Here is a 23,423-nt window from a genome sequence, read left to right on the forward strand (position 1 = left end):
GCTGGGTGCCCTTCCTAACGCCAATCACTCCAAGCGTGTAGTGGGTGCTTTTACGTGCCACCGGTATGAGGGCCAGTCAGGCAGTACTGACAATGGCCACGCTCAAATGGAGTGTTTTACATGCCACCTGCACAGGAGCCAGTCCAGCGGCACTGGCAACGACCTCGCTTGAATGTTTTTTCACATGCCACCGGCACAAGTGCCAGTAAGGCGACACTGGTAACGATCACTTCCTCATTCAAATTGTGAGGTGTTGTATGATATCTGTTGCATCAAATATTATAGTTGAGAACTACATTTAGCCATTTAAAGTGCCTCAGAAACTGTAAATAATTTTTTTCTTTTGCATTTGATGGCAGTTCACTCCTAAAATCACAAGAATGTAAAATTGCCTCAACAATAAGAAAAGGTTACCATCTATATTTTGGTTGCACAGTAGGTGATCAAGGTGAGAGATGGGCACTTTATATTTGATGCATCTCTCATTCATGGTGTTTAAAAATGTGGATACATAGCCAATGGAAGTACATACAAAGTACCCTTTGTATAAAAAGAAGCTGTATAGGTACACGTGTGGCTGCGTGCTTAAGAAACTTGCTTCCCAACCATGTGGTTTCAGGTTCAGTTCCACTGTGTGGCAATGTGAGCAAGTGTCTTCTACTATAGCCCTGGGCCAACTAAAGCCTTGTGAGTAGATTTCATAGATGGAAATTGAAAGAAGCCTGTTTTGTGTGTGTGGGGGGGTACCCTTGTCTTGATATGATGGTTGTAAAGGAGTATCACCTCCATGTATGCTATTCTGTTCATTTCTAGTCTTCCATGGAAAACATGTCTGGTCATAAGGAAATATTACCCTGCTTGGAAACAGATAAGGGTTGTTGACAGGAAGGGCAAATGGTCATAGAAATAAAGTTATTTGGATTATTAGAAAATAAAGTTTTTTGAAATATTCAAGGAATAATTTAAAAACTGTTAAAATATTCTTGACTGTTTATAATTTTCAGAGAATAATTAGAAGACTACCTGAAGCCAAAGATGTTAACTTGGGAAAGTATTTATTTCACAGAATGCTATTATTGCTAGCATTTGGATGTCTGTTATGATGAAATATGATCTTTGACCACCAGCTGGCTGAAAGTTTCTAATAATGCTTTATGCTTAGATTGGCTTCTTTCGAATTTGGAATGTTTTGGTTCTTCTTCTGCACTCTTCTCAAGTTCTTATAGGAAGTACTAATCTCTTATAGCCTGTTACCTTGTTGGAACATCAATAAAAAAGTTCAGTTTTTGTTGGGTAATTTACAAGAAAATACACTTGACTAGTTTGCAGGTTTCTTCTTCATTGACTCATGGTAAGTTCCTGCTACTTATTGCACTCAGTTAATCATTGTATATATTTAGAGCTGAGCAAAGTGGGTCACTGAACATGATCTTATAAGACATACAATAATAGTTCTAATAATAAAATACAAACTCACCACTCATTGGCTAATCAACTCGGCCAACTTTAACCCAAACTACAAATCTTTATACGTGAACAAATGCAAACACGGATATCACTCCATTTCGCCATGCTGATTCAAGCTGAAATTTCTGTTATAGTGAGTAACTAAAAGTTCAAAGAACAAAAATGCATATATCTTTGCTTAGGTAAAAATCCAGAATCAGAAGAAACTGATGATAATCTCTGTCAGCAGCAATTTAGGGAGATCATAGATGATTTGGATAGGTTTAATTGATGTAAGCAGTGAAGAATGTAATGTTTTGGGCCTTGCCTTTGTATTTTGAAAGTAAGGAAGATAAAGTAGCATTGCTTTGACTGCTTACCTCAGTTATTGAAATAATCAAAGTTTCCTATGAATTCCATCTCTACCTTTGCTTGTTATATGTAATCTTAATTCATTATTTTCGTGTGTGTTCTGAAATCCATTTATTGTTATTTGCACTTTATTTTTTGTTATTGTTTACATGACTTTTTGCTCACAGGTAGAAAGATTTTGTAGTGTTGAATTTACAAATATTTAGCTGTTGTGATGAAATATAGCCACTGCTACTATGTTTTGGTGTGTCCATAAAACCATTTGTGTTTTTGTTGAGTTATTGTTGTCAATAGTCCTACATTTACTGCTACAGTCATTTGCTATAACTTTTTTACAAATAAACAGGTGTGTTGAAGAATGAGTAGGGCGTCACACATAATACCTTGTGGTATATAGTCAGATTGCAATGTGCTCTGTATTCACATCTGGCTCAGGTTAATTATGTGTTTCATCCCTCTATTATCAGTAAAACAAAACAACTAGTCCAAGTACTGGGTCAGATTCATCAGTCATAATATATTATTAGGTGTCAAAAATGTTCATTGTATATGTTTATTATTATTATCATTATCATTATTATCATTATATTTATTATCATCATTATTATTATTATCATCATCATTATTATTATTATTACATAATACATTAAATGTGGAAAAACTATATTTTTAATGCTTAAAATGATTAAAATTAATGACTTGAAAACAAATGCAAATCACTATTGTGTGTGTGTGTGTGTAAGTGCATATGTGTGTGTATATATATATATATATATATATATATATGTATATATATATATATATATATATATATATATATATATATATGTATATATGTATATATATATATACATATATATGTATATATATATATATATATATATATATGTATATATATGTATATATATATATACATATATATGTATATATATATATATATATATATATATATATATATATACATATATATATATTTCTCCTACACCCTTATCTGACGGGCAATGCAGAAGCTAGGGATAGATGAGTGGTTAGCGAGAGCTGTAAAAGCCATGTACAGGTACACTGTCAGTATGGTGAAAGTTGCTGATGAGTATAGCAAGGAATTTAGTGTGCAAGTAGGAGTCCACCAGGGATCAGTTCTCAGCCCCCTCTTGTTTATTATAGTCCTCCAAGCTGTAACAGAGCCTCTCCTCAGGTTGGTCAGAATCTGAATGAATGGGGAGGTGCTGGAAGTCTAAGATGGCTACTGGTAGGTGGGCTGCAATTGGTCAAGGAAGGTCATTTGATGTCACAGAATTGCTAATTAAGTGGCAGCAGACCCCAAAAGACATGGGATGAAGTAGTGCAGGCTGATCTCAAGATGTTGGAGATGGCAAAGGACTGAGATGATTGATGATTTGCTGTGCTTGAGAAGATGTGTCTGTCATGGTGAAAGTGAAGTCCTAAAAGCATTATACTTATGCTTGTACGTGCTGAACCTTTCAATGCAATGTACTCACATCAGATATTCCCCACATCTCATCTTCCTAACATCCATCCCTTTGTCACTCTTCTAACTATGGCACTACTGACCTGTTGTACTCCTTAAAGAGAAGTATCAGCACATGTTTCATTTCCCCCTTTTGCACAACCAGTCACCTCCCTCTGTCTCCTTCCACACTGATATTTACTGTCATTCACACCACCATTCTTGTTTGTCAGTTACCGCATCCACCTCTATCCCCATTTCTAACCCTTTGTCACTCTCCACACAATCTTATGAAACTAGCCACTCTTTCCTTTCCCCTTATGTTTACCTTGGGAGTATTCTCTGGTACTTCATCGTCACCATCTGTATCTCCCTCTTTGCTACTCATCCACCCTCATATAATGTTGGTATCTATGTATCTCCTCTACAGCAAGGCTCCTGTGCTTGTCTTTCTGTCTTACTTAACCCTTTCGTTACCATATTTATTTTGACATGCTCTGTGTTTCTTTCAATTACTTTAAATATAACAAAGAATTTAATAAAATAACTTAGTTATCATTAAGCTAGAGTTAGGAACGTAAATTGTGACTAAGGCTTGTTGGAATATTTTAATTCAAAACTTATGGAACCAAGACAGTTGTACTCAGATCCAGAGCCAGTTTCAGTCGGGTTGGTAACGAAAGGGTTAAGCCACTCCCAGTCCATCAAGAAGGCTTTTACTTTCTTTTTTTTCTTTGTCTTGCAACTTGGTCACCTCACTAGTGCCAGTATCAAGAAAAAAAGTTACCTGTACACATTGTAAAGTGGTTTAGGTTAGGAAGGGCACCTAGTCATAGAAATCATGCCAAAGCTGAGATTGGCATCTGAAAGGTCTTATCAAACTGCCCAACCCATGCCAGCAAGGGTAACAGACATTACGTGATGATGATACATGTATACATATATATATTATATATTGTGTGTATATATGAATGTATATATGTGTGTGTGTATATGTTGGTATACACAAATACATGTGTGTGTGTATATATGTGAATATATATACACACACACACACACACAAATGTATGTGTGTATATGTGTGTGTGTGTATATATATAAAGGCAGACTGTCTGTGTGTGTATAAAGGCATATGTAATATATGTGTAAAAAGGTTGAATTAAATTTGTCCTTTAATTTCGAGGTTTCCAAAAACAGATTTCTAATATAGATTCTTCATATTTTGCTGGTAGCTTACTGGCATAAAATTGCAAATATGAAAATAATACTTGTATATGGTGTGTTGTGAGTTTATGGAAAGAAATCCCATAAAACTCGACAATTTCGATAAAAATGGAGAAGAGAAGGCATTAAAATATATAAGAGAATTTTAATTCATGCGACGATTGTTTCGTATAGTGGTATAAAAATCATGCAAATTCATGGTCGAATAGAATTAATTAGATTAATTATATATCAGTGTATTCTTCAGTGCAAGAAGTATAAACAAAATTTTTACAAAGTACTTGAGAAAGGAAAAAGCAGAATAGGATCTAGGAGATTCATATTTACCCATGTGAGAAAGAAAGATGTGTGAGCCCAGTTAGGTATTAACTAAAACTAAAGGCTATAACAGTTATTTGAAAATGTGAGAGAGGTTTTAGAGATGTTCCTTTTATAGATGAGAAAAGAGATTAGAAATATACATACATACTCATATGTATGTGTAATTCATATATATATGTGTGTGTGTGTGTTTGTGTGTATGCATATTTTTTCCTTGTCTCTGAAATTGATTTTGCCTTCCAGTCCATTGTTAATTCTCTCGTTCATCTCCACATCCTGGATTTTTCCATTAAGACATTTTTTTTTTTTCCTTTTGTGTTTCTTTGAAGAAAGTCTTGATATCATCTTTGCATGGCGGGCCTTATTATTAACATTGGGATATGTTGACGATGTCCTAGATATTCACTCATTGCATCCAAACGTTTGCTTCTTTGTATTACTGGGTTCTTCCATTATTCTCTCTCAGTGTGTTATATTCATTTGTTTTGTGGAATAACGTGTGTTAGTAGGTTATTCTATTGAGTTGGTGGGTTCTTATTATTCTTGTGTCAATACTTTTTCATTTTGTCTTAATGATTTCTAAATATTAGAGCACCACGGAATATTTGTAATGCTAAAGGCTGGGCATATACCAATGCTGGATACATGAGTTGCCACAACATTTGATTAGCATCATGTGTACTGTTACTGTTAGCCTGTTACACAGACTATTTTCATAACACCTGTACTATATATGAATTTTAGAATTAATCTTTTACTTGAGTTAGTCATTAGACTGCAACCAGTACTTAATCTTTTCAGCCTGGTACTCATTCTATCATTCTCTTTTTGCTGAATCCCTAAGTTACAGGGATGTAAACACACCAACACTGGTTGTCAAGCAGTGGTGGGGTAAAAATACAAAGACACACACATACACACACATATATGTATATATATATATGTATGTATGTATATGTGATAACTTTTTCAGTTTCTGTCTACCAAATCCACTCACAAGGCTTTGCTTGACCTGAGGCTATAGTAGAAGACACTTACCCAAGGTGTCACGCAGTATGACTGAGCCTGGAACCATGTGGTTAAGAAGCAAACTCTTTATCACATAGCCACGCTAACAAACATGCTTAAGAATAACATACAATTTATTATGATGGTCAGTTAAATCCATAATCTCATTATGCCATAAGCTTAGCTGATAGCATGATTTGTTACGCACAGACTAGGTTAGGCGTTCATGTCATTCATTTAAAAATGCCTTGTACATATTTTATGAGTTTCCAGACTGATAAGTGACAAAGTTGACTTCAGTATGATTGATGAACCTATATAATTGTTTTTTTTTTTAAATATATAAATGAAATAAATTTAGACCTAATAATATTGTAGGGATGTCTAAACAAAGCAAATGAAAATAATTTGCTTAGGTAGCTGAAGGTTTAGTGGAATGACACTTTCATGTGTACATGGTGCAGTGAATTGTATGTGAACTCTGCAGTTACCCCCCCCCCCCGCCCCAAAACGCTAGTGTTGGGTCTTTTAAAGTGATAAGCCATTTATAACTTAGCTTAACAGGTGATGGGAGTGGGTAGTGATGTAATGTATGGCATGAATTTCTAGAATTATTGCCCTTGTTGACAACATCAAGAGATATGAATCAATGACAAATAGCTGTGAGATTGCTTGATATGCTAGAAATAGTAGCCAAATTCTTTCAGTTCAGATCCTACCATTTTTCTAAAAAAATAAAACACGTTGGACAATGTGATTTACAAAAAAGTGGGAAGGTCATGACTGGATGATCTTTCATAATAAGTTTGCTCACTGAAGGCTGAATAACAGCGTCAGTACATAACAGCATAAAATATATTTTAGAGATGTAATAATGCCTTATGAGAATTTTGGAGCTTCAAAATAAAGATTGTAAATGTAGGAAAAAGAAGTCTGGGAAATCTGAGTTGTTCAATATTATTTTCTACTCTAGGCACAAGGCCTGAAATTTTTGGGGATGGGAGCCAGTCAATTACATTGACTCCAGTACGCAACTGGTACATAATTCATCGACCCTGGAAGGATGAAAGGCGAAGTCGACCTTGGCGGAATTTGAACTCAGAACGTAAAGACAGAAGCATTTTGCCTGGCATGCTAATGTTTCTGCCAACTCACTGTCTTAAATATTCTTTTCTACTCTAGGCACAAGGCCCAAATTTTGGGGGAGGGAACCAGTCAATTAGATCGACCCCAGTACACAACTGGTACTTAATATCAACCCTGAAAGGATAAAAGGCAAAGTTGATCTCTGTGGAATTTGAATGTAAAGATGGATGAAATACCTGTTTCTTTATTACCCACAAGGGGCTAAACATAGAGGGGACAAATCGATTACATTGACCCCAGTGCGTAACAGGTACTTAATTTGAACTTGGAATGTAACGGCAGATGAAACAGTTCTGCCAACTCACTGCCTTATGAATTGTTCAATATACAATGGGTTAGATTTTAAATGAGGTAAAGAAGATGGTTATGAATATTTAATTAGATTGTGGTGCTGTGAGCTCTGAATCAAGCCTCACCCAGTAGACATAATCAAAGATGTTGTGACCATCCTTGTTTTTCTTATTCATTTATTCTTTTTTATTGCAGGCAATCTACATTATCTTATGTAGGCATTTATTTTTAGGATGGGTGTGACTTGGGAGTAGTTTGGCAGCTTTTTATAGTGACAATATACAATACCTCATTGGTTTGTGGTTAGAGACTTCCCAGTTGGAACCTAACTAAAATGTCTTGACATAGAAAATGTAATGAAATATTTATTGGAGTTGTGTAGTTAAGATTGCTTCTGGACCATGTGGCTTTGTGTTCAGTGCCATTGTGTGGCACCTCAGGTAAGTGCTTTCTATAAGAGTTCCAAAGAATTGTGAGTAGATTTGGTAGATTTTGGTAGATGGACGTCATTGTTTACAATGAGTGAGTGAGCACATGAAGAAGAGGGAAATGTGAATACACACACACACACATGGCGAGCTGGCAGAATCGTTAGCATGCCGGGCGAAATGCGTAGCCGTATTTTGTCTGCCATTTCGTTCTGAGTTCAAATTCCGCCAAGGTCGACTTTGCCTTTCATCCTTTCGGGGTTGATTAAATAAGTACCAGTTATGCACTGGGGTCGATATAATCGACTTAATCTGTTTGTCTGTCCTCTCTGTGTTTAGCCCCTTGTGGGTAGTAAAGAAATAGATATAAATGGGCATCGTTATCATACAAACTGTTTCATTTATCTCCAGTCTTCCATGACAACATGTTTTCAGGAAGACTATCTGACTGTAGAAAATCTGCCTCAACAAACTCTATCAGATCCATGTAAGCAAGTGGACATTAAGACTATGATGATGATAATAATGTTGATGGATATTCAAGACGTAGCTGGCGCACTTGCAAAATGAGCAAGGCTCAGGCTTGCAACAAGTATGCTTTTTGCTAAGCGTTTTACATTCAGACACTTTTGGCTCTTTCACTCTTCACTGGGTTCAACATTGAGGATGTGTCAACTGAAGGATGAGAAAGCAGCACAGTGCCTTGCTCAAAGTCGTGTGCATCCTGCTTCAGGAATTTATGCTAAAACATAATACGTAACCATTAGTTTATATGAGTATGTGTTTATGAGTTCAAATTACTGGAGTGTTAGTAAAACGCTGACAAATGTGAAAATACTGAAATATAGACCCAGAATTCATCTCTTAACTCTTAGTGGCTGTTTATAATAAATTAGGGGTTACAAACCTACAGTTGTGAGATTTGGTCGCATACAATCCTACTAAAACTTTACCCCAACAGGTGCTTCTTACATCTCTCTTCTGCCATTACTAAGAAGCAAAATTGTTACAAAATTTTGTAAAAATCCCCCAAAATTTAAACAGTATAAGAATGAGCAGGGTTTCTGGTCATATCTGTTGCTCTTCATATTACTTAACTTTTTGCATTTGGGTTTGGAGAAAGCATTGAAAGAATAACATACTTATTATTAGAAATTTAAACATTTTATTGTCAGGCAAAAGATAAATGTGTCTGTCTGTCTGTCTATTCTTTTATTCTTGTTTCAGTCATTTGACTGCGACCATGCTGGAGCACCACCTTTAGTTGAACAAATCAACCCCAGGACTTAGTTTTTGTTAGCCTAGTACTTATTCTATCAGTCTCTTTTGCTGAACCACTAAGTTACGGGGACATAAACACACCAACATCGGTGGTCAAACGACGGTGGGGGGACACAGACACACACATATACTACGGGCTTCTTTCAGTTTCCGTCTACCAAATCCACTCACAAGGCTTTGGTCGGCCCAATGCTATAGTAGAAGACACTTGCCCAAGGTGCCACACAGTTGGACTGAACCTGGAACCATGTGGTTGGGAAGCAAGCTTCTTACCACACAGCCACTCCTGTGCATATATATATATATATAAAATATTATTAGAGACAAAACCACTATTTTGCAAAACAAACAAGGAAAGACTTAATCAATACATAAAATTTTAATAAATAGTCAAAAAAACCGCCACTACAATTGTTTCTTGTCTTGATCGACAATCTTCAGGTGGACTTCCAATCTAAAATATCAATATTTTAAAATATAAAAATAATAATTTTAAAATAATTAAAGTATGAATGAAAAAATATAAAAATATAATCCATATATAACCTATATATAATCCATATATAATCAATATATAAACAATATATAAACTAAAATAAACCTATCAACAATTAAATATAAAATATAAAATAAAACAAAACAAAAAATAATAATAATATAATAATAAACTATATATACACCCATACACATATACCTAATTATATATAATTATATCTAACTACATACACTAAATCACACCCCTATATATATATCCCTATACATACACATAAAAACGTCTAGGCAACTATAAATAAATAAAATAGCTAAATACTTCAACACAATACTTATTCATACTCCCCCACACACACACATACAACCCACATTCACGCTCTAGAAAACGGACATCACTTAAAATTATGAACGGAGAAATGGAATAAATGGAATTAAAAATTATATTCACTTGGTAAAACGAACACTACTTAAAAATTATGAATGAAACAATGCAATAAAACAACAGACATCGCAAATAGACACAAATTACTACGAATTCCTTAACAAACCTACCATGATAAACCAAAACTCATAAAAACATATAATGATAAAATCTCCCTTTACTAAACTCTATAACATACCTATATAGCAATCCCCCTAACCTAAACATTCACATACAAATACACACACGTAAACCACACACCCACGACATATACAAATACCCACACCACTTACACATACCTATACATACATATAAACCTCAACATATACTCCAAAAACCCACTCAACCCCACACAGACAAATAAACACAAAAATTATGAATGGATTCTTTTATAAAACTACCATAAGCTAAAACTCACAAAACATAAATGATAAAACCTCCCTTTACTAAACACTATAACATACTTATATAGCAATCCCTTTAACCTATACATTCACACACAAATACACACACGTAAACCACACACCCATAACAAATACAAACACCCACCCCACTCACACACACCCACAAGTACATATAAGCCTCAACATATACACCAAACAAAATTACTTTACCAAGGAACTTAACATATGTATAAAAAGTATAACCGCTCTGGAAACGAACATCTTTTAAAATAATGAATGGAGAAATGGAATAAATGGAATTAAAAATAATATTCACGTGGCAAAACGAACACCACTCGAAAATAGACAAATTACCACGAATTCCCTAAAAAAACCATGATAAACCAAAACTCTTAAAAACATATAACGATAAAATCTCCCTTTGCTAAACTCTATAACAAACCTATATAGCAATCCCCCTAACCTAAACATTCACATACAAAAAACACACACGTAAACCACAGACCCACGACTTATACACATACCTATACTAACTTATAAACCTCAATATACACCAAAAACCCACTCCCTCCCCACACAGACAAATTAACACATACATCCCAAAACCTAAATAACAAACCCATATACACATTCACACACAAACACACACACACGCAAAACACACACACACAACAGATACATATACTCCCTCACATATACGCATATACATACTCACTAAACTCGATATATACAACAATATTTACACACCCACACTCATACAGATAAATAAATTATACAACTAAAAACTCACACACAATCTCATATACATAAACACTCCAATAAAAAACAACATTAAATACATCGTAATTAACCAGAATATCAAAAATAACAATATATATATATATATATATATGTTAGGAGGCACAAGCGCTTACACAACGGTAACTTTCACTTACCAAATTCAATCACAAGACTTCAGTCAGCCTGAGGTTATAATAGAAGATACTTGCCCAAGGTGCCATGCAGTGGAGCTGAACTCAAAACTGTGTGGCTGGGATATATATATATATATATATATATATATATATATATATTTTAACTTTTATTTATTTCAGTCATTAGACTGTGGTCATGCTGGGGCACTGACTTGAATTTTGGTTGGATGAATTGATTCCAGTATTTTTTATTTTTTTAAGTCTGTTACTTATTCTATTGGTCTCTTGCCAGCCATTAAGATACGGGGGGGGGGATATAAACGCACTAACAAACCCATATATATCTGTCTAGTAGATAGGTATACTCTACCCCCTTTACTTTTCCCTTCCCCCACATTATTTACTTTTATCTTATCTTACCTTCATGCACAGCTATGTATAATGAACCACCAGTGTATAATTTTTGCTGATACTGCACACCTCCTACACAACCCTTTTCACTATCTTATCTAAGTGTTTCTCATTAACCCTTCGATGCTACTTTACACTTCTCTCACAGTAAATCTGTCCCTCTACATCATGGAGTTGCTCTCTTTTGCTTTGAAAGCCACAAGGTAACCCAACAGTACTGGTAGCACAAAAGGCACTCAGTGCACTCTAAGTGCTTGATAATTTATCTGAACAGTGACAAGGCCAAATTTAAAAGGACTCTTTAGTCTTGCTCGTAGTAATGCAACCTCTTTAGTGCTGGCACCGTGAAAAGTGCACTCAGAACATTGTAGAGTGGTTGATGTTAGGAAGGGCATCCATCTGTAGAAAGCATGACAAAAATGACACAGTAGAAGATTCCACTGAATCCTGATGAAGTGTCATTCCCGTGCCAGCATGGAAAGTGAAAGTAAAAAGATAACGGTATGTGTATATAAAATAAAAATTAGCTAAAAAGTGGGAGGGGGGGACACTCAGCAAGGGCTGTAGCATGTATTTGCACAAGAAGGATGATTAAAGATCATGATTAAGGTCATAAATGTATTCCGTTCTTTTTTTTTTTTGCTCCAGTATGGCCGCAGTCAAATGACTGAAACAAGTAAAATAATATATGTATAAGTCAAAGTGTGCTCTCAGCTAGAGTTAACCCTTTTGTTACTAACCCGGCTCTGGCTCTGTGGTAAAATGTCTTGTTTTCATAAGTTTTGAATTAAAATATTCCACCAAGCCTTAGTCACAATTTATGTTCCAAACACTAGCTTAATGATATTTTACTAAATTCTTTGTTATATTTAAAATGATTGAAAGAAACACAGAACATCTCAAAAAGTAGGACAACGGCTATGCCTGTTGATGCAGATACACATGTCCACAGCTGTCCTCTTACCCCCAGGCAGTCTTTTCCCTGGATTCATGAGAATGTCCCCACTTTTCATTTGTCACAGTTACCACCAAGTGATTGTTATACCTTTTCAGAAAAATGGAGATAATTTAAACTAATCAAGAATTTAATCGTGTATCTAATAGATACCCTTATTTAAATTTTGGTGCATGCGTACACATACGCACTCGCATACATCTATATGCACACACACCTGTACATACAGCTACATGCATTTGTTACAGAGGATATGGAATTGTTTCAGTTTCAATAAAAAACGCGCGCGCGTGCACACACACACACACACGTGTGTATTCTATTTTACTTTATCCATGTTCTAAGGTAGATAAATTGTCAAATTGCTTGACATCTCTTTGGTCAGATATGTCCATCAACGTGTGAAAATCCTTATGTGTTTTTATGTGTATGTGGGAAATCAGTCGATCATAACTACTTCAGTACTCGACTGGTGTGTGTGTGTGTGTGTGTTTTTATCGATTCCCAGAATAATAAACGATTTAAATCGATCTGGCGAGATTTAAACTCGGAACGTAAAGGGCCGTAACTAAATTCTGCAAAGCATTTTGTCCAACGCTCTAACGATTCTGCTAATCCACCGCCGTCAGTCTAAACATTTCATGTATATGTATTATAATATGTGTAATAGATACTACAAATACAGATGTCACATAAGTATCAGATAACTTTGGGGGGACTGCTTCTTGCATCAGAGTGATATCTATCACTCTTGATTTCTGTCAAATTTATATCTCGAACGACCCGACACACAAACACACATACACACACACTCGGCGACACAACGGTCTCTTTAATTTGAAAAATATGTCGAAAAAAAAGCGGACTGTCAGATCAAAGTAAGTGCCAAAAGTTATCCTTATTATTACTCTGATGGTAACTATTAGCATATGAACGAAATCATCACAGAGTATGTTATTGGTTGTATACATATATATATATATATATATATATATATAAAGGTCCATACTAGACTACGGTTAATTTGTTTACATAGATACTCAGACAACCCCCTAAGCTAACATGATACCCACACACACACATGCTTGGATTGGTGATGATTGATTGCAGCTTTCCGTTTCGAAAAATAAGAGTTTAATATAGAACTGGAATAATAATTGATTGTTTATTTCATCTGATACATCACTTCTATTAATTTTTTTCTTTAAGTATTCAGTTGTAATATTTCTCGCCTTTCGGGGGATGTGGTTAGAAGGTTAAAATGATGTTTTGATGATAACATTTTGTTAGTATCCTAATTTATTGTCATTTTTTTTTCCATTTCGAATAGATCTGTTTATTTGTACACATAGACATTATACAGTTTATTGTCTCGATGCTGTTATCTGTTGAATGTTTATAAATCAATATCTTTTCTGTTAAGGCTGAATGGAATGTAAGTAAAAAAACGAAGGCTTCTAATGAGCAATTATTACATACCCCACGATACACACACACGTTTGGTATTTATGAGTATATAATATATACGCATGTCATGCATGTTCCTGTTTAGCCCTAGGTCAGCCCCTGGTCGGGCAAACATGATCAAACGTATTCTGTGACCTCACACCTTTTTTGTGTTCGGACTATATGTGACTATATTTATTATTCAGAATGTCCATTCTTAAGACTTTCACTTCTGACAGCTAATAGCATGACAGTGCCGACAGAGGAGGAAATGGTTGGAGGGGTATTTAGCTGCTGTTACTGGCATTGAACGGCGACGTAGATGTTCATTTGGTTCGTTGTGCACGCGTGTAACACATGCGTATACGTTATACATATATAATCACGTGTCATACATATACATACATGCTTTTAAAGTGTATAATATTGATACATTTTATTGTTATTCATGCATTTGTGTAGATCTGTACACACCTGCATTTGAATATGATATTTATGTGTGTGTGTTTCTGTATCTATCTATCTATTCTCTCTCTCTCTCTATATATATATATTTGTGTGCGTGGTCTGCGATATATTTTATACACACGTGTGAGATATACTTATAACTTTTTAATTTAATTTTCTTTGTTGTTTTCTCATTTCTGCTTCTTATATACGATCGTCCTGTTGTATATGAATGAATGTTGTTATCAGTCATATCGTGGACGAGTCACTTTCAGTTTTCAACATACCATTCGATGCCAAGCATGCACCTATCTGATTTATTATAAGAAACTCTCTCCCGTTGCACTCGGCTAACAATTTCATTGAACGCACGAGTTGAAGGAATATATATTTATATATGTGTTTAAGAAATTATTGAAATTAAGTTTTGGGGTCTTTCGAAGCATGCAGAATTATGCTACGTGTTTTCGGTTTAAGTTGGGTATACTAAATAGGTAGATTAATATATAACGTCATTTATATGTTGTTTTAAGGAAGATATCCCAAAGCGGCTTAACTCATAAACTGACACGAGATATTTAGTTTGTCGGCCACACACATAATGAGAGTGAGAAAGAGAAAAGAGAATCAGGTGATTGTTCTGACCGAAGGTAGTCGTTTGAGGACATTCGTCATTTACATTTTTGAATTCGATACAAAAATAAAAACAATTGGTAACGAAATAGTTTTCCGTGAGTGATGAACACAAGTGAAATGTCATAAAAACAAAGAGAGGGGTTATCCCGAGCGGTGGCGCATTAAAAAACTAAACTGTTATTCCAGCAAATAAAAATTATTGTTGTTCTTTAGCTACAGGACCGGTCAATTCTAATCGAGCGGACCTATGATCAAAGGCACAGCAGTTGTGAACATTCCCCTTTTTAGGAGTTGGTTTATGTGTATCTTTCCCTTATTAAATGTTAGGGCAAAAATTAAAGATTTGTCAGCTATTGTTTCTAGCCAGTGATTCGATCTCGTAGACAGTCCTTCGTAGCTTCCCTTATCACTGATCAAAGTTTATGTAATTAGCTATTTTTCTCATGCACAAATTATGCCTTTATTGTTTCTTCACTATTATCTATATCTGAACCTTACTTCAGCTATTTCATTGCGTGCCCTGGTCAAGGAGAAACTGCTTACTTCGTTTACTTTGAAAGACCAGCGGTTCTAGTTCACAGTCGAAAGGTTAATAATAAGAAAGATATTCGACTGTGCCCTTACTCCAACCCTATCATATGGATTAATAAAAGAAACATGTTTATGTAAAAGCTAAAAATAAAAATAAAAGATCGCATCATCAACTTGTATATGATAAACTGAGATGTAATAATAACCCGGACGAGACATTGTCACTAATATCTCATTATTAATGCATTAGTTATGGGTGCTTAAAAGGGACATTAAGATTAGGTAAATATGTAAAATACATTTTAAATCTGTTTACGATTTAAAACTGCTGCAAATTGTAAAAATAAGGATATCAGTATTCATATTTACAGTGTTTGTGCGTATAAAAAAAGCGTTATTGTCAATTTTAAGCGAGTGTGATTTGGTAGCCTGTACTACACTTTCCTTAATGCGTACGTAGTTGTATATCGATACAGACATGCACTGGGACCTCCCATCCTTGACCCAGTGGAACATTGTGGATGTGATAAGCTGGAGAGGGAGAAGGCTGCATCAAAAATAGGCTGGTGCTTATTTACAGCAGAGTAACACGAAATGAAATACCTTGCTCAAGGACACATTCAGAGAAAGGCCATTCGACTGGTTGGCTTAGATCACTTGCAGACATGTTCAAGCCTCTAGGCTACAGACGTACTGTTTTCTCATACTACTTTTTCTGCTTTTACTACAATGATCTCTGCTTCTTGGAGCTGTGTGGTCTCATGCCGCTTCTACCCAGGCCCTCCCAACTTACTTGTCTCTCCTCTTCTCTCATTGTCCTCATTGGTGTTTAACCTCTAGTCCATGTAATAGCTACTACATACTCTCCATCCACCTCACTATGTTCACCCTTTGAAATTCTTTCCCAGCTCATGTCATTTCCCTTATCAATGACTTGCAATAGCTTTAGTGGAATAACAGCATCAATCTCAACTACTTTTGATAGCCTGCACTATCCCTTCCTCCAGTCATATTATATATATATATATATATATATATATATAAAATCATAGATGCCAGTCTCTCCACCCTGCAGGTGGTGGCTGAATATACAATGTTTTATATGCATCCACTACTGGTTGCATATTCTTGACTTCTTGCACACTACATCCAACATATTACAACTATTATATAATTCTGAGCCCCCAGAAACAGCTGTTGGACATCTCACGTTAGTTTTCTATATCTTCTGTACTCCATGTAAATCTGTTCTGTAAATATATAAACGTTTATATTCTTATTCATGAATGAATTCATATGTCAGATATATAATTGTTAAAGAGGACAACAAACCTTAAGGCAAGGCAAACCTCTCAAGTCATATACATTATTATTGAATTTTTTCCAATGATAATTAATGTATATATCTACAGTTGTGATTAAAGAAAAGCAACAGAATTAGAAAAGAAACTCCAGTTGTGAAAGCAGAACCTGGAACTGAAGGGCTTAACTTAGTAAAGTCTGAAGTTCTAATAAGCAGGAAAGCAGATAGGACACTACCCACATCAAGTAAATGGCCTTGCTTGATTTGTAGGAAATATCTGGGTAGGAATTCAATATGGTGTGCCCAGTGCACGCTACCACATTACAGCATATATCAGTAATCATAATTACAGCATGTATAGTCTCAACATACCATAGATTACTTTTTAAGCATGTTATAAACATAGTACATAGTCTTCTTAAGTCTTTCTGTATGGTCAACAGTCACTGACACCTGGTTTACTGTTGTTTTCAGTGGGTCATTTTTGACGGTTTACTTCAGAGCAAAATAAGTTATTGAAATGTTGATTTCTGATACTGGTACTAAGTCATATATTTCTGCGGGAAATATGTAATCAATTGATCAAACTAACCTCTGTATTTGACTGGTACTTCATTTATCTCTCCCCTGAAGGATAACGTGCAATGTTCACATCATCAGGATATTGCAGTCACCGTTGTTATCATTTAACATCTGTTTTTCCATGCTTGCATGAGTCAGACAGAATTTGTTGAAGCAAGTTCTCTTCTCTAGTTGGATGTACACATGCACACATATGTGCACATATACACACACACACACACACACACACATGATGGGCTTTTTTCAGATTTCATCTGTCAGATCTACTCAAAAGGCTTTGATCAGCTTGGTGCTGTAGTAGAAAACACTTCTCCTGGGTGGCATGCAGTGGAATTGAACCCAGAAACATATGACTGGGAAACCAGTGTTGTAATCATCATCATCATCATTGTTTAACGTCCATTTTCCATGCTAGCATCGGTTGGACAAAACAATGTGTGACGCTTCCAGCACCTAGGTTTCCCAAGCGGTCACCCATCTAAGTACTAAATTGGCTCGACGTTGCTTAACTTCAGTGATCGGACGAGAACCAGTGCTTTATTTATAATAATTTGTAATTGTTCATTATCAAAGACAATGCCTGTTTAAGAAGCTAAGCTAAACCTGACTTCCTATATCTAACAGTTGGAATATATGATCCATCTTATACAACAGATGAAATGCTTAAGGTGTTTTCCTAAATGGTAACATATGTAATTTAAGTAAGTTCTTGACTGGCTTTGTTTCCTTCTCCTGTTATTTCCTTTGATTCATTAGTCAGGATAAAATAAGATGAGAGGTTAATCTAGTGTTAATTGAAGTGTTAGCCTCACAGTGTAACATCTGCATAAATTAGTTTTAATCAGATATAAGATAGATTAATGACTTGCAGTAACGGTTTGTGATTATTCAGCAAGACAGTGAGGGAGTTATCAGAAAGTGAGGCTAAGATGTCAAGCTTCAAACAATAGCGCTGCCACCAGAGAAGAGGATTACTATTTATAAAGGCAAAACAATGAATGTACTATTACAAAGCATTATTGTCTGTAAGCATATCTTCTCAATGAAAGGGATCTATAATCTCTGTTTTAATGCCAGTTGCACATTTTGTAATTTGTTAATCCATGTGTAGCAAACTAATAAATGTTAAGCTTGTTGAATGTTGTACTGAATATGTGAGGAATCCCTATTTCATATACAGTCTGTGTATGATTCATCATCATCATACGTCCGCTTTCCATGCTAGCATGGGTTGGACGATTTTGACTGAGGGCTGGCGAACCAGATGGCTGCACCAGGCTCCAATCTTGATTTGACAGAGTTTCTACAGCTGGATGCCCTTCCTAATGCCAACCACTCCGAGAGTGTAGTGGATGCTTTTTACGTGCCACCGGCACGGGGGCCAGTCAGGCAGTACTGGCAACGGCCTCGTTCGAATCTTTTTACACATGCCACCAGCACAGGTGCCAGTAAGGCGACTTTGGTAACGATCATGCTCGAATGATGCCCTTTTATGTGCCACTGGCACGGAAGCCAGTTGGTTGCTCTGGCAACGATCACGGTCAGATGGTGCTTGTAATTAGATATTATAATTAATATGTGGCTCTTCTCTTAGTGCATGGCTTAGTAGTTAAGGCATTCATCTTACAATCATAAGGTTGTGAGTTTGATTCCTGGCAGTGAATTGTGTCCTTGAGCAAGACATTTTATCTCATGTTGCTCCAGTCCACTCAGCTGGCAAAAATGAGTTGTACTTGTATTTCAAAGGGCCAGCTTTGTCACACTGTCCTGCTGAACCTCCCTGAGAAATATGTTGAAGTTGTGTGTGTCTGTACGTTAATTTCATGAGCAGGCTATACCATTGATTGGATCAACTGCAATACTTGTCATCATAACGAGTGCTATCAATATCAAGTCATCCCATTGATAAATGTTCTGTTATTGTAATATCTTAATTGAATGTTTATACAACCTCATTCTCACACAAGATACCATACTCTTTACTCTTGTGACTGTGGTCATGCTGGAGCACTGCCTTTAGTCGAGCAATTCGATCCCAGGACTTATTCTTTGTAAGCCTAGTACTTATTCTATCGGTCTCTTTTACTGAACTGCTAAGTTATGGGGACGTAGACACACCAGCATTGGTTGTCAAGTGATGTTGGGGTGACAAACACACACACATATATATATGACGGGCTTCTTTCAGTTTCTGTCTACCAAATCCACTCACAAGGCTTTGGTCAGCCTAAGGCTATAGTAGAAGACACTTACCCAAGGTGCCATGCAGTGGGACTGAACCCGGAACCATGTGGTTCGTAAGCAAGCTACTTACCACACAGCCACTCCTACGCCTACCATGTTTAATTACAATTTATAAGTTTTTGTGTGTGTGTGTGTGTACCCTTGTCTTGACATCATCTAATGGTTGTAAACGAGCATCTCTGTCATACAAGTGGTGTTGTTAGTTTCTAGTCTTCCGTGAAAAACAAGAGTAGCCATCGGAAAATATTATCTCATTCAGAAACAGGTTAGGGTTGGCAACAGAAATTCTTCCGCAACGAATTCTGTCTGGTATTGCTAGCATGGAAATGTGAACATTTAATATCTAAAATAAACCAGCCAGTAATATAAAGTTATCTGTAAGAGTTCAAAGAAACTTATAAGTAGAAGAAAGTTACATACACGTGCAGATGTGGCAGTGTGGTAAGAAGTTTGCTTTCCAACCACATGGTTCTGAGATCAATCCCACTATGTGACACATTGGGCAACGGTCCCTACTGTAACACTGGGCTGACTAAAACCTTGTGTGTAGATTTGGGAGGCTGAATGAAGCCCATCATATAGAAATGTATGTGTGTGTCTTTTGTTTGTTCCCCATCACCACCATTTGACAACTGGCGTTGGGGGTTGTTTTATGTTGATTTGTTCGACTAAACCCTTCAAGGCAGTGCTCCAGCATGACCACAGTCCAGTGACTGAAACAAGTAAAAGATAAAAGAAGAATGCCATGAAAGTTATGAATGAATTCTACACTCCAAGAAGTATATCTTACTCATTAGTTTCAATTTTTATGCCCCGTTCACAATGTTCTATTCAAGTTATGTGTTATTCTTGTTGACTGGATCTATATATCTTAGGCTCTACATTAATCAACAGTTAGATTTCTCCCAGCCCTCTTAACATGTCTTTTCAGCTGCTGTGATTACAGCTTTCACTGTTTAATTTTGATAAGATAATAAATAGCAGCTGATCACAATAATAATGTTACTGAAGCCTATAAATAAATTGTTAAGTACTCCAGAGCAGTGGTAGGGAGTCTTTTCTTTTTCTTCTTTTTAGTGCCAGGGGGTAAACAGTTAGTGCATACGAACTTGTGCCGGCACATTTGTATAAAGTAAAATAATGGATCTTTAATCTTAGAAATCTATGTTTGCAGCATATACATGTGACTTTCGATTTTAAGACTTAAAATTTTTGTTCTCAAATGAATATTTAGAGAATGAGGTGTAGATGAAATTTTGGTTGCATTCACTTTGGATTCATCATCATCATTTAACTATTTGGCATTCAGATTACTTTCTCAAATGTAGTGCTCATTTAACTCACATTCTTTTGAATTAATCATGCATTATCCTGTAGCTTTCAGATTTCAATTATGTGATTGTATATTTTTAGAAAGACTTTGTAATTATGGGGTAGTTGTTAGAAGTGAGAGCTTGACAGTTTGAACATAAAGCAGGTAGAATATTGGTTTCAAATTTTGGCACACCGCCAGCAATTTCGGGGATGGGGGAGTAAGATGATTAAATTGACCCCAGTGCTCAACTGGTACTTATTTTGTCCACCCGAGAAGGATGAAGGGCAAAGTCAGCTTCGGCAGAATTAGAACTTGGAAAGTAAAAATGGACAAAATACTGCTCGGCGTTTAGCTGAGCATGCTCACAGTTCTGCCTTGGGCTGGATATGGCTGGTTTAAAAGCTAATGGGTGAATCATAAAAATTCATCTTGCTTCCCAACCACATGGTTTCGGGTTCAGTTCCACTGCATGACACCTTGGGCAAATGTCTTCCACTATAGCCTCAGGTCAACCAAAGTCTTAGGAGTAGATTTAGATGGAAACTGATAGAAGTTTGCCATATATAAACATGCACACACACACACACACACACACACACACACACACACACACACACATATATATATATATATATATATATATATATATATATATATAGTTGAATGAATTATTCTAGTATGGATAATTCGGTTAACCGATACCCGGGTACCAAATTTACGTCAGAAAGCACGGTTGAAGCTACATGCCAAGGGCAGAAATCACGTGCTTTCGTGTGGAAATTTGTGTGTTTTTTTTACTATAGATAAATACACACATATATACATATAGATAAATACACACATATATACTATAGATAAATACACACATATATACATATGTATATATACATATATATATACATACACATATATATACGTATATATATATATACACACACATATATATATATATGCATATATATATATATACGTATCATCATCATCATCATCATCATCATTTAGTGTCCGTTCTCCATGCTAGCATGGGTTGGACGGTTCAACTGGGGTCTGTGAAGCTGGAAGGCTTCATCAGGCCCAGTCAGATCTGGCAGTGTTTCTACGGCTGGATGCCCTTCCTAACGCCAACCACTCCAGGAGTGTAGTGGGTGCTTTTTACGTGCCACCTGCACAGGTGCCAGACAGAGCTGGCAAACGGCCACGAACGGATGGTGCTTTTACGTGTCACCGGCACGGGGCCAGGCGAGGCTGGCAACGGACACGAACGGATGGTGCTTTTACGTGCCACCAACACGGGGGCCAGACAGAACTGGCAAATGGCCACGAAACGGATGGTGCTTTTATGTGTCACCAGCACGGGGGCCAGGCGAGGCTGGCAACGAACACGAACGGATGGTGCTTTTACATGTCACCGACATGGGGGCCAGACAGGGCTGGCAAACGGCCACGAATGGATGGTGCTTTTACGTGTCACTGGCACGGGAGCCAGACAGAGCTGGCAAACGGCCACGAACGGATGGTGCTTTTACGTGTCACCGGCACGGGGGCCAGACAGAGCTGGCAAACGGCCACGAAACGGATGGTGCTTTTATGTGTCACCGGCACGGGGGCCAGGCGAGGCTGGCAACAAACACGAACGGATGGTGCTTTTACAGGGCTGGCAAACGGCTACGAACGGATGGTACTTTTACGTGTCACCTGCACGGGGGCCCTGATGTTGCTTGACCTCAATTTGGTTTGATCTTGATTTTGACTGTTCTCACTGGTCTTGCCGGGTTTTCTCACGCACAGCATACCTCCAAAGGTCTCGGTCACTGGTCATTTCCTTGGTGAGACCTAAAGTTCGAAGGTCGTGCTTCACCGCCTCGACCCAGGTTTTCCTGGGTCTACCACACACACATATATATGCACACACACACACACACATATATATATATATATATATATATATATATATGTACAGATATATATATATATATATATATATGTGTGTAATGAATTTCAGACTCCTGCTGATATTCATAGCTTTGTGCGTCGTGTCAAGCTATATGCACTATTCCACTGCACTCCTCCTGCATCTAATGAATAGGACTGCTTCACCGACCTGGATCGCTGACCATCACACCGGATGCCAGCTCCTGGCCAGTTCCAAGCAGTTGATCATTTTGCAGGTATCTGTCAACACGTTGTGGACCAGTTTACTTTTCACGGGCATCTCCAACATCTGAACATCTCCCCATCTGAACTTTTGGCTCTTTGATGTCTCCAATGCCATAAAGACATTATTATAAAACCAGCTGACAAGGGTGGCGTGCAGACCTCTACTAGGCTGAAGCTCTC

The 23,423-nt window shown here is 36.6% G+C and overlaps 1 protein-coding gene across 3 annotated transcripts in view; it reads left to right on the plus strand.

Moving 5' to 3' along the window:
* The window catches only part of LOC115212228 (vacuole membrane protein 1), an 82,485-nt gene that overhangs the window by 14,134 nt on the left and 44,928 nt on the right, over nt 1-23,423 (plus strand). The window contains exon 1 of one of the 3 annotated variants that reach the window (XM_036505740.1): nt 1,607-1,739. The exons of 1 other annotated variant lie outside the window; for it this stretch is intronic. Coding sequence is in view for 1 of the 2 variants with exons in the window: in XM_029781069.2 (XP_029636929.1) it covers nt 13,429-13,460 (32 nt within the window). In the remaining variant the exon portion in view is untranslated. Of the gene's footprint in view, nt 1-1,606; nt 1,740-13,165; nt 13,461-23,423 lie in introns of those variants that run through there. One more of the 3 variants, XM_029781069.2, reaches the window with a different exon arrangement.

This window comes from Octopus sinensis, linkage group LG1, assembly GCF_006345805.1.
Source record: "Octopus sinensis linkage group LG1, ASM634580v1, whole genome shotgun sequence".
Classification (NCBI taxonomy): domain Eukaryota; kingdom Metazoa; phylum Mollusca; class Cephalopoda; order Octopoda; family Octopodidae; genus Octopus; species Octopus sinensis.